We start from the raw sequence: 19531 nt of genomic DNA on the forward strand, positions 1-19531 counted from the left end.
AGCTCTAACCTGAGGCTTTGATTGGTCAAAGGACAACCAATCCTGATGCTGCTTAACCCCCATCGAGTTTGGTTTCAGTCAGAAAGAAGACATATATTGTGCTCCAGCACACAGTGACTTCACTGCTGCTGTAGATCTATCTGATGCAGTATTTGAAGTGATGGATGTGAAGTGATGAAGCTTGTCGTACCTGACCAGCCTTGGTTCTCTCGCAGACAAAGGTTTCATAAATGGTGGCGAAGGTGGGAGCGTTGTCGTTGATGTCCAGCAGGCGGATGTAGACGGGAACGTGGCTGCTCTGACGGGGATTATCTGAAGGGAAACACAGGAAAACTCAACACCCTGCTCTACTTTCACGCACTTCTACACCCAACTGTCCAACGGATAGCTCACACTGAGCAGCTCAGCAGCTCCCGTTGAGGGCACCTTCAGTCAGTGTCAGCAAAGTTAGAGCGTTAGTCATCCACTTTTCTCAGTCATGAAAACACAAAATAAAACACAACAAGACAGAATACATAAAAACAGGCTAAATTTGTGAGCCCATGTCCAAGCAGTTGGTTTACAGAGAACTGTAATTTTCACAGCGTGTCTCAGTTCAAGCTAGGAAACCAATCAGACTGAGGTTATTTGATGTTAATGAAACCTGAAACTTCTGTTCTAATTTTTTAAAAATTATTATTATTTTTTTCTTCCTAAAAGGCTCAAATGTTTTGTCACTGATTACCAGATATTCATCAGTGTCCAGCAGTGACTCAATGCTTAGCAGCACTGAGTCACTTTCAACAGATCCATAGATAGATTTATGTTTGGTTTTTTTTGCTTTACATTGGCTGTAGAACAGAAATAATGAGCAAGAAGCTAAAAATGACAGCTGTGTATGCAGTCTGATATTAGCTATTTCCCTGTGCCTTGTACATTCAGTTCCTCTTCAGGATATACAGCACGGTGAACTGCATGATGAGCACAACCAATCAACATCAAATCAAAGTGTCTCAGAGGTGATTTTTTCTTCTTCTCTTTTTCATAAAGAAGTAGATTAACACTAAAAAAACACTGTTTAAATCTGTGAATGAATCATCAGTAAACTGATTGATCTGAGCTTTGATTCTCTTCACCACCAGATATTCATGATAACTGCTGTTGTGAATGAGAATCAGTAAATAATTAAGGATTAAAAGCCAAAATATTCCTTCTCATGGTGTCTGGACAAGTATGTAGTTTATTTTTTATGTTGTTAGGTCTGATAGGTATTTGCCTTTGACATTTATCTCTCCTCTACAATAAATGGCAGTGACAAAAATCTGGATTCTGTCCAAAGTGTCCTTTCCAAGAGAAAGCCCCTGCTTTTCAAATAATCTGCAGAATTAATTGTGGTCATATCAATAGTAATTATTTCTTCTGGAGAAATGAGTTCCATTGAGGACCGTCCATGTTTAGCTCTGTAGATTGTCCAGAGTAAGCCTTTGTTTCTAGAAGACAAGTTGCTCTGAAATGCCTGAAACTGCATTTCTCCCATTTTATTGGAACGGCAGCAAAAGGCCTTAGAGAAGGATTTCTGAAAACCTGGACTGAAGCTCTCTACTTATGCTAAATGAGATTTTGTAATTTGAGATGAACAGCTCCTTTACTGTTTCCCACTCAGTCGGCCCTGTACTCAGTGATATACCACTTGTCATTGAATTCCCTCCAAGATAAGTGACTGTGACTGATACACTTGTGGCACCAGACACTCTGTCTGGCCTCATACATTTGTGCTCCACATCAATACATCACATCATATCTGCAAACAGCCCTGTCCCCGTGCTGGACTTACTGAACTCAGTGGCAATGACTGAAATATTATGCCAGGCAGTCTCTTCTCTGTCCAGGCTTTTGAGCAGGAACACAGACCCATTCCCAGGATGGACGTTGAACAGGCGGTCCATGTCGGTGCGACGGTCGATAGAGTACCTGTAAGGAGCAAGACAGCGAGAAGGTGAGAAAGGGCTAAGTTAAGCCAGTGGGTGGGATGAACTAAAGTAAGCCTTGTTTGTGTGGAGGCCCATCAGGTGGCCACTGCAGCGAGGGGAATAATTGATTTCTCTCAATCTACTGTATGATGGAGGCGAGCCCTCGGGTCATAGAGCCAAGTCAAAAGTGATGTGGTGTGAGGTGGAGGTGCTGTAGATCAAAGGTACAGTGTGAACTCACAGACTTTCATTGCTGTGGGCCTGAATGTGACATGAAGCTGTTTTGTTGCTTCCCCCAGAAATACGCAGTATAAAATATGACCAGACAACATGTTTTTAATTGTTCAAATGAACCTGTACTAGGCCTGTGAACTCATAAATAATATAAATTACATATTAGTGAAAATAGAAATAATAATTGCTGTTTGCTATAGCAACAACACATCACATGTAACACACAAATATCTCAATTAACCTATGCCTTTGCTAAAAAAAAAAACAGAATTTTGCACTGAAAACAAAATATGTGCAGAAAATTGAGAAGATTACTATCAAGGTCACGTTTGTGTGTTTGGTACAGAGATGGAGTCAGGACGTGGTTAGCCAACCCTAATTCACAAATACACTCACCAACCCCTCACTAGTTAACGCATGTTGCATTTATTTGATCTTTAAATAAAAAGCAAATGCAGAAACAACAACTTGTGGTTTCAGGGTGATATTGTGCTGTAAAGTTTTCTGATCTGTTTATTTCTGTGCTGCAATCAGAGCCAGGCTCTCTGCATTCACTCTTCATGAATGCTAGCTGCACTACTTTGTACCTGAGGTTCATCTCAGTCTCTAAAAGACAACAAGTAAGTGAATTTCTTAAAAGACTGAATGATTCCACTGAACTGCATTCAGGAACTGGAGTTCCTCGCAAAAGTCCGAATACGATGTGATCAGGTGCTAAACTGGCCAGTCAAATATGGACAAAGACACATTTCTGGTTGATTACTGAACACGAAGACATGATACTTCTTAAACTCTGAAGTGAATTCTAAACCAAGAAGTGATGTACAAACTCTGATCTGTTAGGTTGGACAAAAAATGTGTGTGTGTACCCTGTTATTCAAACAGCTGGAATCCCCATAAGCTGCTCCCTAGAACGACCACTGTACAATCCTATGTTAGCGACCATAAACCAGTATGCATCTGGAACTGACAAAGTTTGCTCCAAGGTAAAACGCTAACTAATGTTAGCCGTTAGCTATCGTGGCGTGCTTTAAACAAATGGAAAAACTGGATAGCTTAGTTTTGCTGATAACGATTAGATAACAGAAGCTGCAGGGAGTCATAACTAAATGTTAACTTAACATAAAACATTATACTGACTTACTGAGCTGTGCAAGAGTATTAACGTTCCTGTATGTGGTGCGAAAGCTTGACAGGCATGGCAAGGGGTGGAACTTAACGAAGGGTCAATTGTGGTGCACTGGAAGATGCTGCTCTCTGTCCTCCCCTCACTTTTCATCTCACTGTTCCAAACATCACAGCTCCTTGAACATCTCTTGCCACTGTCTGCGGACTGCTCACAGAGCATTCTCTATTTTTGAACTAGTTGCTGAATGCAGCTATTCACAGCTTCACAGCGCTCCATAGATAATAGAGCTGAGATGCTTTGGCTTCTGTCTTTTTCACCTGCCTGTCAAAGTGGAGGCAAACTGCTCTGTGAACAGGAACTGCACGTCGTGTGGTATATGAACACCGTCGGTAACCTGGATCAAGGCTAATCCACTCAAAAATACAACATCAAACCGCTATCAGCATTTAATTATGTACCATCCATCTTAATTATTGTTTTCCACAAAGAGATATATGAATCTAAAAAGAAAACACTGCCTCAGTACATCCAGGCTTGATCATAATTAGAAAGCACTCAACAGTAAAATAATAGTTCACTGACACAGTGTGAATAGACGATAGAGTCACACACACAAATGCACAAACACAGGAATAATTGGAATTGTGTCTGATTGTGTGTGAGTGTGGGCCCCCAGTGACACAGCATTTTAAGAGCACTCCATGGTCCCATGCTTGTTTTAATTGGAATATGTTCCTCATCAGTTCGCCTGCTTTAAATGTAGAGAAATAAAGACTGAGTTTCAGTCAGCGCTCTGTCCAGCCTGCCGCACTTCATCTCCTGTCAGTTTAACACACTCATTTCGCTGTCACACATACATCATGATTATTTCTTTTTAGCTCACCCTGCACTGCTCTACGCTGTAATTATTTCATCCTAGCTCATCCTTCTCTATGTTTACACTGCACCATTTTCTAAATTCACATTTCTATGCCTGTGTCCTATTACTTTTTTTTTTGGCAATAACTTAAATTGCCTTCTGAGATTTGAAAAGTTTCAACTTATCTTAACAGTCTTGTAACTCTTGATCAATACCCCCTGCAACAGAGCAAATTACTGAGGGCTTTAGGCATTTTATTTTGTAAACATCAGAAAATTCCCAGGATGTATTGATGCCGTTTGAGTAATGGACAATTACTAACAGGAGAGCAACAGAGCTCAAACTATCCTAATGCCAAGCGTCAATAATGAACAGTGCTGCAGTGAGGCAGTGTGATTTAAATATAGGCTGTAGGTGCAGGTTTCTGTTGTGTATGTACTCAGCAATTTTCATTCACAGATGTATAGTGCACGGACAGCTTGGTTTATAATCTTAACCGTGATCGCTATACCACCTATCTTTTAACCTACTTCATATTTCTCCTCTATTTCTCCTTTTTTCACACCCTTATCAGGACTCCTCACAAGCCTTTAGAGAATCCAGATCCATTTGAAGTCAAACTTCATCCAACTTCAGTGTAGTTTTGCTGAGATTTCTAAAATAGCAGAGCAGGAAGTGCAGATATGCAAACTTTCAAATATGACAGCCCTGCACTGCAGAGACAGCTGGCTTCCTGTTTTCAGTGATATTAGCCATTAATTCTTTAAAGTCTAACTGAAGTTAGTCAGAAAGCGATCTGTAAATATATATATATATATATATATATATATATATATATATATATATATATATATATATATATATATATATATATATATATTTTTTTTTTTTTTGGTTATTGAAATGAAGAAAAAAAAAAGAGGTTTGAGGAAATATCAGAAATGCTCCTTTTTTGACAGTGGAGGGAGCAGTCTGAGCCCTGATAGAGGCAGGACAGACCAAGCATACAAACGGCTGGTGCTAACTGAAGCTTGCCAGCCACAGGCAGACTGCATTTTGTTAGCAGTGTTACCGAAGGAAAAAAAGAGCCATTTAGCATGTAAACTGACTGATGCTGGCATTTGCTGATAAGTTTTTAAGGTGTTCGGTGTGCTACAGCTAATTAGTTATCCAGCCTGCGAATTGACAGCAGCTGTGCAACTTTTACCTGGTAGCTTGTTCAACAGGCTGCGGCCCAGGACAAGATTTCTATAAGATGGAGACATTAATTAAAAAGCTAATGGAGGCTGTTGGTGTTCAAATCTTTTTTGGGCTTAAGGCTATAAATTAGTAAACGTGACCATCGGCCTATGACAGAACAGTGACATTACAGCAAAACATGCAATTTCTTTTCAGCGGAATTTTAAAGCAGCAAATTAAACGATTTATATTAAAAAAAACCTCATGACTAATGAGGATCAGAAAATGGGGCTACAGCAGAAAAGTCCCATCCTGACTTCAACACACTATGGATTCACCTTATTTGTCTTGATTTATCTAAATCCTGATGTCACTGGCAGGACATTTCTACACTTTGGGTTTACCGTAGGTCAGGTTAGGTAAAGCTGGTACCACAGCTGTGACCTATTGAGCCCTAATGTTTTATTCTGAATTGGAAAAGAAATTTAAACATGCAACCAGTCCCCATCTGGCTACGCTGCTGTCAGCAGGCTCTGCCAATGACATTTATAATATTACTTCTAAGTAACCGAAAAAAATGATGGCAGTTCGTGGAAGTTTAAATCATAACGGGCTGTGTTTACAAGGTAGTAAAACACTGTGAATTGAAACTACACTTAGAGGAATTTAGAAAAAATAATGTCTGGTGAGACTGCTTCCTAAAGAACGCTGTGAAGACTAAAAATCACTGCCACATAAAAAGATTCCAGGTTTTTCTGTCACTGGTTAATTTCCTTACCTTCTCAGTTGCTAACCTATTTTAGAAGTATTTTAAAAAACAAAACAAATTAGACTGAGGTTTGGCCTTACTTGACCATGCTGCGAGCTCCATCGGGGTCTATGGCGCTGACCGAGCCCACGGCCACGCCCACCTCTGCGTCTTCCTTCACCTCCATCAGATAGCTAGCCTTGTCGAACAGCGGTGGCTCGTCCACGTCCTCCACGCCGATCCGAACGGTGGCCATGTCTTTGGAGCCAGCGGACATGAAGCGAGGGTCCACCTGGGTGTTCTGGACCTGGATCTCGACTGTGTACGATGGTTTCTTCTCATAATCCAAGGGCTGCAGAGGAGAAGAGAAACACAGGACAGATTTAAGAGGACTGTTGGGACAGTAATGGTATCCTGGGAAAGATAAAGCATTAACACATTAACACTGCATGGCAAAGCTGAATTTCAATCTACTGTATATATATTAGGGACGGTTCGTCGATGGTACGGTTGAATATGAAACATAAGCACTTAGTTTAGTTTAGCAGCTAAAGCTAAACTAGCCAATAGGGGCAAAAACCATGCAAAGTTAGCATAGCTAACATGCTAATGAGACTGCAGAACTGGTGATGATTCTCTGTGGGCTCATCACATTCCTCATAGTCACTTGATCCATTGCTAATATAAAATTACTGATTTAGTAGACTTTAAATATCTATGAGCCACAGTGAGATTTAGCAGAGCAAATGCTAATTCTGATACCAGTAGCATTATTATCATTATCATTAGTGGTTATTTCAGACCTGGTTTACAGGATGTGCAATACAATTACTGAATTTTTGTGGTATTATGATAAAACCTGTCAAATAATGAACCAGATTAGAATGAAACCCAGACTGAGTTGCTATTATATTGGAGAAGAGTTTCATACTGTACATATTCATAGAAGGCTTGATACCATGTAGAACACCACATTTACTTGTAATCCAGCAAGAGAACTCTTTGTTTCCATATATTATTTAATTTGATAGCTGGAAAGTTGAGCGTCAAAGGCAGAATTTATGGGATGTAAGAACATATCTCTGTTATTGTATCAGGGCTACAGACGGTCTGAATGATTAAAGAATGAAAAGAGCAGCACACATGCAGCCAAAGTGGAAAATCTAACGTTAATACAACTGCGATATAAAGCCCCCGACAGACTCAATCTGATGACAAATGATAACAGTTCTTCAAAAGTGTAAATAAAGTTTGATGAAATGTGTTCCTTGACATCAGCTGTGACAATGCTGCATGGTTGTTGTTTCAAACAAGAACAAAGCTTCTGATTTGCTTGAGCAGCTCTACACGCACCGCCTTTGCTTCCTTGAAGAAATCCTGGATATTGTTCTCATCTTCGTATCCTGCTGACAGAATACCATTACTTCTTTGTTAGAGCCTGCCGAACTTTCTTAGCTTGTGTCAGCAAGAGGAACAAAGGAATTTCTAAATATCAATTGTGATTGTACATCAGTAAACACAGTCTTTGTGAGGACGCTGTGAATCATTTCTAAAATTCAGCACCGTAAAAAGCTCCAGTCCAGTCTATTAGTGCCTGCTGCAAAGGCTAGGACTGAGGGTTGTGAAGGTAAAGATGAATAAGTTTAATTTGGTTTCTTTCATCTGTCAAGCATGCCACGGCTTTGCATATTTAACAGTATGTGTAAAACAGACTACGTGGGCAGGATCCTTATAAGTCGAAAGTGTGGGATCTGCTGACTCACTGCTTCAGAATTAATTTGATTTAACCAATGCCGTGAGAAAAATATCAAGATAATTAAAAGCCGGCCTCATTTGAACGTGGGCATCAGGGAAGCAACGGATTCCACATTATTCACAACAGATGCAGACTTGTGCATTTCATTCTGTGCTATTCAGTGTAAAGCTGCTGAAACTGACTCTGCTATTTATTGTACTTTATATTAATGCAGCTTGTTTAACCTTTACAGAATTTTTTTTTTTTATTGTTATTCCTCCTAATTATTCTTGTTTAGTGCTTTACACTAAAAGTAGTTTATATGTGGTTTTCAGATTAGTGCCTCAAATGTGCTCTGAGACCACAGTTCAGTCCTGCTCCCCCTCACCTTACTAACGGTGATGACTCCCTCCTGGGTGTCTCTGTCCGTGGAGATCTCAAACATGTCCATGCCGTCTCCACTGACGATGGTGAAATACATCTCAGCGTTCTTCCCGATGTCTCTGTCGGTGGCTCGAATCCTCCCAACTGGAGTGCCAGACTTGGATGACTCAGGAACTCTGAACTGGTAAATACCTGCAACACAGAAAACAACAGTCGGCTGAACGGTATCTGCCATACTGTGTACATTTGCTGTTAAATTAAACATGCAGGGCTGTATCGTGGCTGGATCATGCAAACCACTTCATTATAACTGAGGGTGTGGAAATGGGAAAGGAGATCCAGTTCCATGTCTGAACCATGGAAACAGTATGCCTCTGAGTTTATCAGTTCCTTTTATCGATGGTGGAGTTGTGCATTGCAAAACTATGATGTCAAACTGATGCATCTACGCTGCTGGAAACTTCAGATTAATATCTGCCCGCATAGATAAAATCACTGGGTTTCAGCTTAAGTAAATCACACATTTAAACGCATTATTTCAGAGAGGGGGACTAGAGGCTTATCTGTGCGCAGCCACCTAGTTAGCGCCTCCAGATAGCCTGCATGTGAGGTGTTTAGGGGACATCTGTAAATTGCAGACACAAAATAACCTGGGTTACACTCTCCCCCTCTAAACTGCATGAGTCTCTGCAGGCACAACACTGAGTGGCTTCGACTTATGCAGAAAGAAGATGACAGTGCTGGTTGTAATGTCTGTAAAATGGTCATTTCAGGTAAGAGTTGAAACACCAGCAATGTGCTGAAACCTCTACTTCTTATTCCAGGAATGTCATGTATCTGACACTCTGTACATGAGTGGCACTGCTTCCCAGAAAACTGATCAGGAATCATTAAGGGAATCAATAAAGAACTGGATCAATGAAATCTGAATTCCCATCCTTATTGGAATATGAAATCAGAGCGAATCACGTGATTTTTTTAAACATGTCAGTCGTTTAAGGGAGAAACTTATTGATCCATGTCTTTGTTTGGGAATCCATCTGTGCCAGACCACCTCCCAGATTACAGTATGGTCTGATTTAACGGTCAATCAGTTGGAGGTCCATCAAATGTACTGTCACATACTGGGTGCAATGTGGGAACACTGATTGTATCAATAATTGTTTCAAGGGCTGAGAAGCTTGAAGGTCTTTCAAGAGCACGGTGAAGCATAAAGTTCTTTCAGTTGTTTAGTGTCTAAATGGATCAGATGACCAAGTTTGAATCAGCTATCATTCCACTAATGATTGACAGAGCTGGTGCACAAATATTCTGTTAGCAGACTTATACACTTCATGTATATGGGTGGAGGAAGCAGCAGTATCTACACTATCTAAATGAAAAATCCACTGAGCCATATCAGATCGTTTGAGTAGTATCTCATGTAAACCTCTAAAAAAAAAAAATTCTGAAGTGCAGCTGCTCCTGAGCAGGATGTGCTCAGGGTAATCTACAGCACACACATATTATCAGGGGAGGGGCAAACACACTGCAGCTGCAAACATCCACTATCTTATTTGATCATGTATCATTTCATAGCCTACATAACACATGTATATATGTATCTCTGACTGTCCATAGTGAAAAATAAAAGTACAGCAACAGTGGACTGATGAAAAACTAGCAGCTGCCTGCCATCAAACCACACAAACCCAGCAAAACCAAGTGATGCAACAGACCAGAAAGCTTCAACCTGAGAGGGCAGTGAAACGCTTACTCTGCTAAAACCTTCTAAAACCTATTACTCAAAGATCCGATTAGATTTTTATTCAAGGTCTGAGGTCTGGAATGACCGGCAATAGCAAAATAACACTTTTATCAACTCACTTATAACTTTCAAGCAACATACGCTCAACTTCAAGACAGTTGTCGTTTTGGCACACGTCCCGTGTGACTCCTGAACTCTGATGTGTGATTCCACCACAAGCGTCACAAACCCGAGGCAGACACGGCTCAAACAGTGAGTCCATATTTATTTATGACTCAGACATTTTACTACTACTAGAGAAAACAAGACACATTCTGTATCTGCGATTTAGGAGCTGAGCTGATAGTTGTCCAGCTGCTCTGTATATTCAGCGTCACTAACAATCCTTTGATTGTTTGGAAATTTATTTTAAAATAGAAAATGTTTCACTTTATAATGTATTGGATTCATAACACGGGGTCGGGTCTGGGTCTGGATGGACTTGGACTGAGGGCCGGACTTTGAGAAGCAAGGCTTTAAATGTTACTATGTGTAGAATTTGTGATGTGATTATAAAATATTTTAAATTATTCTGTATAAAAATCACTGGCAGCAGGCTGGACTGTCCACCATGGTACCCATCTTGAGCCTATCATTAGATGGCACTAAAGTGAAGGATTTTTAAATTCAACAGACGGTGGCTTTAATGTTCCCCAACAAATTCTGGGATCTTATTTGTGCTGGTGAATGAATCCATGTGAGTCCAAGTCTTGATCATGTGACAAAGGAGTCTTTTTGTGCCTTTGACTGTGTTGTTCTTTCCTTTGAAGATTTTATATTGTGTGTGTTGTATTACAATATCTAATAGTGTCAATGAGCCACTACCTTGTCATTTATACATTGCTTCCTTTTAACCCTGGAGAGGGGATTTGTCTTGTGTAATCCCTCTCAAGGTTTCTTTGATTTTTCACTTTAGGGTTTTTTTTGGGGGGATTTTTGTTATCGTCGACTTAGGCAGGTGTTTCTTGTGATGCCCCCTTTCATACGGTTAGTGGAATGAAGAGCTGAACAAATAAACCTGACTGAACACGACAGCCAGAACACCACCGCGTGAGTTATTAAACAGACAATGACTGGTATTGATCGAGAACCCTATTAAGTTTCACATGGTGAGAGTCAGTGATAGAGCAGGTACAGTCTGACACTGTTCAGGTGGAGAATACCAGTGACGGAAAATGAATACGCCACATAAACTCAAACAAAGACATCGAGAAAGTTTGTCTCTCCTTGAAAAAAAGAAAATCATATGACAGCATAAATGCTGAACGAAGAACCATCTTTCTGTCTTCTTAGAACTTCATAAAGAAGGTTAGACAGGTAGACAGCGAGAACGCAAGCAGCATTCTCAGTCTGAAAAAAAAAAAAAAAAAGTAGTGTAAATGCTGATGGAAGCCAGGCGCTGGAACAATGTCTCTCTGGCAGACTGCAGACAATCATTAAAAAAAAAAAAAAAAAAGCATTTCAATGTATTTTTTGTGAGAGTGATGTATCCTTTTGTTCTCTGGAATAAGTGCTAACGCTGTTCTTTGCCATCAGTTTGTTGCTTTGAAAAACAGGCCGTTACTAAGACTTTTCCTCCTCGCTGAGAAACCAAAACAGCCTCGGCCTGTATTTAAAAAGCTCAGCTCCTCTGAGTCACCGAGTGAAGTCCAAGTACACAAACACACCTGAATGAATGCAAATGAGATGTCACTGTGCTATATGAACCTGAGGCAGTTTCATATCAGGATACGTCCTTTGCTCAGGGTGTGTGTGTGTGTGTGTGTGTGTGCACGTTCACGTTCCAGCTCAGAGATCTAGTGGTGTGTATAAACTACTTGAGTGAGTAATTATATGCAGCTGAGACACAGCAGGTGTCATACACTCTGGCAGCTAGACAGTACTCAATCTGTTTCAGTATATTTCTGTGTGTGTGTGTGTGTGTGTGTTTAGCCAAAGAGAGAGAATGAGATGAACGATGTGCTCATGTTTATGTACAGTACACACATATTATCGACTGCCATGGCTCAACAGTAGGTCAAATAAAATATGGTGATACTAAATAATAAACAAATTAAAATTAGATTTAATGTGTCATTAATATTTATTATGAATTGAAGCTAAATAAACAATAAGTAAATAATAAACAAAATAACTAAAAAAGTAAAGTATTATGATATCAGATGAATGTCGTTTAGACATTAGAGTGGTATAAGAGACAGCCAATCAGAAGCCTGTTTTATACTTTGATGTGATTGGTTTGAGGTTATGGTGTCCATTGTCCTGGACAAACCCCGACAGCAGATTCAAATGTTACTGCCTCCATAGGTCACAGCCGGCGTGGCACTGTTCTTTAGCGGTGTCGATCAAATAAAAAAACGACCGCCACAAAAAGAAATTCTGCTTTACTATTCCAGTACCTTTGGTTGTCTGTCTATGAACCCATGTCTTCGCAAAACACAAAGACAAACAAGTGGGAGCCTGGTGAAACCCTGAGGAGCCCAGAGGTAAAGAGAAAAGAAGCAGAATTCATCTCCACTCAGTTTTCTTTCTGGCTGATTGGAGATTGTGTTGCCTCTTGGCTCCGACACCGACAACACTGATTGGAGTCATGGTGTGAAGTGAAATGAATTGACATGCGTGGACCAAAGTGTGTGTATGACTGTGTGTGTCTTCCTACCTTTGTGAGAACCACTCCCTGACCTTCAGACTGAGAACAGGGTTTCTGGGTTAGCAGATAGTAAATACACAGTATTACATGTACTAATCAATGGATGTTCTTCATTATGATAGAAATACAAGTATATGTGTGTCCGTGTGAGTGTGTGCTAAGTGCTGTGACTTAAACAGAATGATAATGCCACATGCAATCTGTTCAGCAGGTCCCAGGGTGATCTTGTTTTGCACCCTGCACTGCAAGAGGAAGCAGCGGGTGACTGGGTGCTAACGCTGGGCGGAGAGAAGGAGGGAAGATACTGATGCTCTGATACAGTGAGTGTGATTGAACAAGGCAGAGATAGAGAGGGCGAGGGAAAAACAATTAGAAAACGAGTGAATACAGAAAGCCAGAGGTCCGGAGAACGAAGGGGCGGAGGGCGGAGAGTGTGGGGAGGGGGGTGGGTGGGTGGGTGAGTTCTGCCTTCGTGTCAATTCATGGGGATTAGACAAGAGAATGATGTGATCGAGGCCAACACGGCAGCAATTTACTCATTTCTTTTACACTGCTACGGGCGCTGAAACACACACACACACATGTTGGAACAGCCTCATGATGAAAAGCTGTCACATTTGCACCAGCTGTTGCTAGGTTCAAACTTCAACTGTCATCATGCTTCTGCTAAAGTAAGATTAGCATTGAATTAAACAGAGCTGCACCACACAAACCAGTTCAGACAGATGTGGCTTCTGAGCTGCTGAGTAATGGGAGCGGCCAGCGAAGCGATCTCGTCTTCACAACCAAGAACAACGAGGATGCAACATGCTACGAACGATTCTCTGAGTTAAGGACATCTCGTCTACGCTGGATCAAACAGATGAGGTCCAGCATTTAGTCTTAATCTTAAAAGCAGCAGCTGAGAACAGTTTCACCACAGTGTCCAGACAGTAGGCACTGTAAAGCTTTCATGTCATATACAAACTCCATCTGCAGATGAAGATCGTGTGATATGTTTAAACATGATTATTTTTATTAGCTGCTTAATTGACAGAATAACTGCACAGCAGAGTCGTGCGGTTATACTTAAATCTAATAATGGAATATAATGTATTTCTTTTTCAAATGCAGCATATAAACTGAATAATAGAAGTATTAAAACCAAAGATACTCTTAACATTAGTTAAAAATGCAGTGTGAGCCTCAGGGCCCTTGTCGCTTCAGGTTATATTCATGCTTCAGCGGAGCACATTCCCACACAACATTCCCACACACACTGAAACTCTGAAGCCCCAGAGGGGTCTGGGGCCCCTCGGGGCAGCCTTCCTGCTTAGCCCTGATCCTGTCTTGGCACACAGCACTTAACAGTGACATTTACAAAATTCAGCAGCAACATCTTTTTTTTTTTTTTTTTCCCAGAGACAGTGCTCTTGTTACTGTGGATAATCCACAGAACCTGTCAGCTCTCACAGGGACTGGTTCTTCAGCTAACAGTAGTTTGGCAGAAACATGTTTCAGACTGGATTATTCAGAGTTACCAAACCCACCAAAACTAAAACCATCAACAGCCAGACGTACAGTAAATAAAATACATTGTTAACAAATATAAAATGACAGGCTACATCTATTTAACATTTCTAATCCTGCTAACACTGTGCTCACTATTGACAGTCCCTCTGCCTGTGCAGCATTACAGCTGATCTATTGGATTAGTTGTTACTCATCTAACAAGCTCACATTATAGAATGAAGTTTGACTGGCTCAACTCAAATAATCCCACACTTAGTGAGGCCTATAGATTAAGTTCCAATCACGAACATTAGATAAGATTGCACAAGCTAATCTCCTCTCACTCTTTTTAATTAACAAACTATTCCAGATCCATATATGTATGTATTTATTTATTTATGTACTAGTTCTGACCACAGTGGATCTGTTGCCATGGGAATCGGTGCCAGAATTAGTATTCAAATGATTTGGTATTTTTTCCCTGCCTGAGGCTCACTCTCTCACAGGTGAGAGGAAGACGTCATTTTAATTTTCAAGACACTGTACATGTCATGTTAAAGGGACACTTCTCCATATCAGGTTCAGTGTACCAGGCATGAGGAGTCCTGCTCAGCCTTCTAATATAGTTGTGTAATGACATGTGTGGCTTTGCTATGCTTCATATTGTCTTTTGATCATTGAAGGATAAAAAAAAAAAAAATGCCACTGTTCATGTTTCAACCTCTAAAAAAAAAAGAAGTCCGTGTAATGAGTGAACCTATTTTTAAGCAGCATTAAACAGCAGAGCTCCAAACCTTTGCTCGCTTCGGCTTCTCAGATGTGAGCATTTGCTGCTTTTCTCTGGACTCTGGACTGATTGTTAGACAAAATAAGTAATTAGAAGATATTACTTTGTGATTCTGACTCTTTCCTGACATGTTATAGACTAAATGATGGGCTGATTATTCTGAACCATAATCTATAGATGAAACAATGATGAAAATACAGAGAAAAGTTGCAGCCCTAAACTGTGGCAGTCCAAACTCTAATCTGAGGGCAGATTTGGAGAGAACATGATTAATAGACAGCGCCTGTCTCTAACTAACAAACTGCAGCAGGGGTCTTAAGAGAGTTTGGGCTTCTTGCTACAAAGCCCACATGTTTACAGTGAGACTATTCCAGTGATTAAGGATTAATTAAGCTGAATTAATTAGGAAAGCTTTCAGGAAGAATGAATGTTACTTGGACTAATTCCCCTGGAAGGAAGGACACACACACACACACACACACACACACACACACACACAGCTGGTGAAATCATTTCCCAGAGAAGAGGTGTTTCATTTCTGCAGCAGAAAGGGGGGCTGGACTTTGAATGGATCAACATGCAGGGAGTGAATGGTGCTTCTGCTGTGACGGACAGGAGTTATAGAGCTGGTTAGAAACTTTCATTAAGTCTGCTGCTATGTCTGCGGCGCAGCAATTTCTGGCCTCTGACGAGTGAGCTGAGCGCAGTGATTTACTGATCCAGAGCAGTGCTGTGAGCAGTCACTGTGAGCAGAGGCTTTCAGTTCATTCTGAATGTCGCATTTACTGTATGTTTTTCTTCTGAGTGACGCGCTGTGATCCATCATTTGAATCAGCTTTACGAGGAGCTACACATCAGGAAAACTGTCCTCTGTGCCTTTTCAAACTAACTCGAGAAGCTCAAAGACGCTGGACCCTTCGACCAACCGGTTATCCCTAACCCTAACCCACCTCATCCATTCATCTTGAAAGCCGAACCCTAACCATCTTCATCTCAGCAGCTACTCCCAGCCCAGAGCACCTTCTATCTCCATCACAAACGAATTCATTCAAACATCAATCACGGAACTCGTCTGCACCTTTGAATCTTGGATTCTCGTTCTGGATCTGACTGTTACTCCCTTATTTGCCATTTCTCTTTTCTCTGAAGCTTTGAGTGACATGCATCAGCCCGTGCCTTGCCTTTGGCTCATTATTTCAAACAGCCTAGTTTACGGGCTTCGGTGAGGGAGGCCTTAGAGAGCCCTGAAACAAACCCTAAAGGTGCTTTCAGACACAGACGGGTTATATTTTCTAACCTGTTACTCTGCATCACACGCCACATGCACATCTTAAAATATAGGAAGTGGGTTAGAAATGACTGATTGATTAATATGCAAAGTTTTGCTAAAACATATACGTTGCTGCCTTCCCTCTCCTTGCCACTGCAGCTGCTGACTGCTCACATCTGCTCACAGTCTGACAGCATCTTCCCCCTCATCCCAGCAAGTCTATATGAAGGCACTGTGCTTTCCTTGCCTGCACTGCATAACTTTACTCAATTCTCAACAACTTAAGACATGAGGGACTGTTTTGGGGAGAGTGGGATGTTTAAGAGCAACTTTCCTTCCTGAACTTCAGCATCCCTACTGAGGTTTGCAGTGGACTGTTTCTGTGTTTATGTTTTGGGGAGTCTGAATTGACAGCAAAAGCAGCTTATTCCATTTCAACTTGAACTAACATGACTTGAAACACTCGGTGCAGCTGTCAGAATCGGAAAAGTTCTGAATCAATAAAGTCAGCAAAGAGAAACTCCCTCATGCACCATTATCTTAACACTGTTTGCTCCACTTACATAAGCAGTGGGTAAGTAACATATGCACTGTATGTGATTAAAACCAGCTGCTCCTCACTCACTGGCAAGATTTCCCATTCGTGTCTGCACATTGTGCTGCTCCTGTAAAATCTATAAAATCGTATTTTTTCTCATTAAATGGTAAGATAGCAAATGTTTTCAGAGGTGGCCCGTTGTGTGTGTGTGTGTGTGTTAAAGGTGTTTTTGTGACTTTGCCTCTAGTGTTCATTTTTAATACAATGCAGCCTATGCTGCCATTTGAATGCAACACCTTATTGATTCCTGAGGGAAAATGGAATTCGTGGATATAAACTCTGTGACATTTCAGTCATTCTGTGACTTGTGTTTCCACATTCTGTCTGTTCTTTTTGCACTCAAGTAGGTGTTGTTCAATTTAAAGTTAACAGCAGATGTTAAAGGTTAACTGAAACAATCTCAGACAGAAACTTTACCAGACATGATTACATGCATTTGATTCTTCCGGGAAAATTGTTCATATTTAACAAGCTATGGGAAAACACAACAGTACGGTTATCATGGCTTTTTCTGCTTCTTCTCCATAATTAATGCATGTGTCTGACTCAGTGTTTCATCATTTGGATGCAATCTGTCCTCCTTCAGTGCCGCTGACTTACTCTGAGTGAAGCGGGGAGGGTTGTCGTTGACATCAGTGAGCGTGATGTTAACCACCGTGGTCCCTGTGAGGCCTCCTCTCTGTCCGGCCATATCCTTGGCTTCGATCACCACCTGGTAGTGCTCCCTCTGCTCTCGGTCCATGTCGCCAGGACCCAAGGCTGTCCGGATAACGCCTGAGCAAAAATAAACACACTTTGTCTGCACCTTCAGCCTCCTTTTTACCAGAACCCTGCATCATGCTAAACTCGCATTCACAGATCTTCCTGTTTCTGATTAAAACTTATTTCTTGAGGTGAGATCAAGCTGACTTTCACCTGTTTTTCCGTGAAAAACAGGTATGTTTTGCTCTTGTTTCTTTTGTGGATGGCGGAGGGAAGAACCTGCCATCTGTTATACAGATAATCTTTTCCCAATCAATACACGGCTTGTTGCACATGTTCTGCAGATAAAATCAGGAACGTCTACATCTATTCCAAATCACCTGCTTAGGATGCAAAACGTGAATGACTTGAAATAAGAAAACTGAAATGGTGAAGTTGAATATCTGGATTAAAGACAGAGCCAGAGTTAGGACATGTTTAGCTTAGCATAGAGTGGAGACTGGAAACATGAAGAAACGGCTAAAAGTTGGCTCTGTCCTACAAACACCTCTGAAGCTATTTTATTCAAACAATATGAGTTTGTTTGGCTGCACTGTAAATAGTTTCACCACTTGTTCTTTCGTTGGATTACTGATAAAGCAGCTGCTCAACAAGTATATGCTGTTATATTAAATCACACTTGCTGTTACCAGGGTAACCACAGGTGTTGTCCAGTCAACCAGGACTGAAATCTCAAGGATAACAACTTCAATGCATAAACATGAGACTGGTGTCAGTCTTCTCATCTTATTCTCAGACAGAAAGCACAAAACATCTATTTCACAAATTGTTCAACTATTCCTTTAAGTGTCATTTGCTGTTTGATTCAATATTTTTGCTCCGTCTTCACTTTGGCTTTCACTGCATCAGAGGACACGGCCTATCATTGCTGCTTAATCCACAGCCAGCAGTAATCTGACCATGGCCCTGACTCCTCTATTTGTTAGAGACAAACAGATGAGTAGAGCGAGGGAGATTAGTGTGCTGATTATCTAAATGGATGGCTGACTTTTTTATTTACAGAGAAAGTACATAAGATCAGCGAAGGGCTGAGAGGAGCTGTGTTTTTATTTCATGAGAGCAGACAAGCCCATTTTCTCTTTTGTCTTTCTTTTTTCAGTGTGGTACAACCATAAATATGCAGGGTGAAGGTGCACTCAGCGTGTATTTACTTTTCATTACTAGTTTTTTTTTCCGCAGCTTTTTATGCAGAAAAAAAAAACAGATGCATTGGCTTAAAATGAGATATGGAGCTGCAACAAAGAAGAGCATCCTATTCCTATTCCCGCTACCTGATTCAAGCTGTTTCCCCAAATTAAATTCTGGTGTTGGTACAGACACTAGGGGGAAAAAAAAAATCCTCCAAGGAGGATCTGCTAAATTGAATCCGATAAAAATGAATGAGCGAGATCCAGAAGTGGCACTTAGAAAGAGGAAAGTGGAACTTCAAGTCAACAATCCAACTGTAAATAAGATACAGCATTTGAGTGTACTCCTGCTTAATATAGATGGATGGAGTTTTAATTCAATCTTTTGTTGCAGTTTTTTCTGCACTGACACTGACATTTGCCAAAATGTCAGTGTCACTTCCTGCTGCTACTTCACATTAAAATGTTCCACGAGCCACAAACAATTTTAAGCTTTTACTTTGAGGCAGCTACAGGAAGTGCTGACTTGAGGTTTCCTCAACCTTTTTGTTTCACTCCCGTCCCAGTACAGAAACTTGGCATTTAAAAAAAAGTATATGATATATAAACATTAGCTACAACACAGGGGCTAGGATTTAAAGGATGAATCTGTCAAAAAATACCTGTGTTTGGGTCCACAGAGAAGTATGGGTGTCCCTGGCTGATGCTGTAGACCAGTTTGGCACTGTTCCCATACATACCGTCATCAGCATCTGTAGCTGTCACCTGGATGACTGACGTACCTGAGAGACAACATTCACATGATTGTTACTGACAACACAGATCACAACAGCTGGGTTACCC

At 40.8% G+C, this 19531-nt stretch overlaps 1 protein-coding gene across 1 annotated transcript in view; it reads right to left on the reverse strand.

Moving 5' to 3' along the window:
- The window catches only part of LOC121193154 (cadherin-6-like), a 70977-nt gene that overhangs the window by 12917 nt on the left and 38529 nt on the right, over positions 1 to 19531 (reverse strand). The window contains exons 4-9 of the mRNA XM_041055336.1: positions 19351 to 19470; positions 17400 to 17573; positions 8222 to 8409; positions 6200 to 6450; positions 1814 to 1950; positions 191 to 312 (exon numbers count right to left, since the gene is read on the reverse strand). Coding sequence (XP_040911270.1) covers positions 191 to 312; positions 1814 to 1950; positions 6200 to 6450; positions 8222 to 8409; positions 17400 to 17573; positions 19351 to 19470 — 992 coding nt within the window. The remainder of the gene's footprint in view (positions 1 to 190; positions 313 to 1813; positions 1951 to 6199; positions 6451 to 8221; positions 8410 to 17399; positions 17574 to 19350; positions 19471 to 19531) is intronic.

Source organism: Toxotes jaculatrix, chromosome 14, assembly GCF_017976425.1.
Source record: "Toxotes jaculatrix isolate fToxJac2 chromosome 14, fToxJac2.pri, whole genome shotgun sequence".
Classification (NCBI taxonomy): Eukaryota; Metazoa; Chordata; class Actinopteri; family Toxotidae; genus Toxotes; species Toxotes jaculatrix.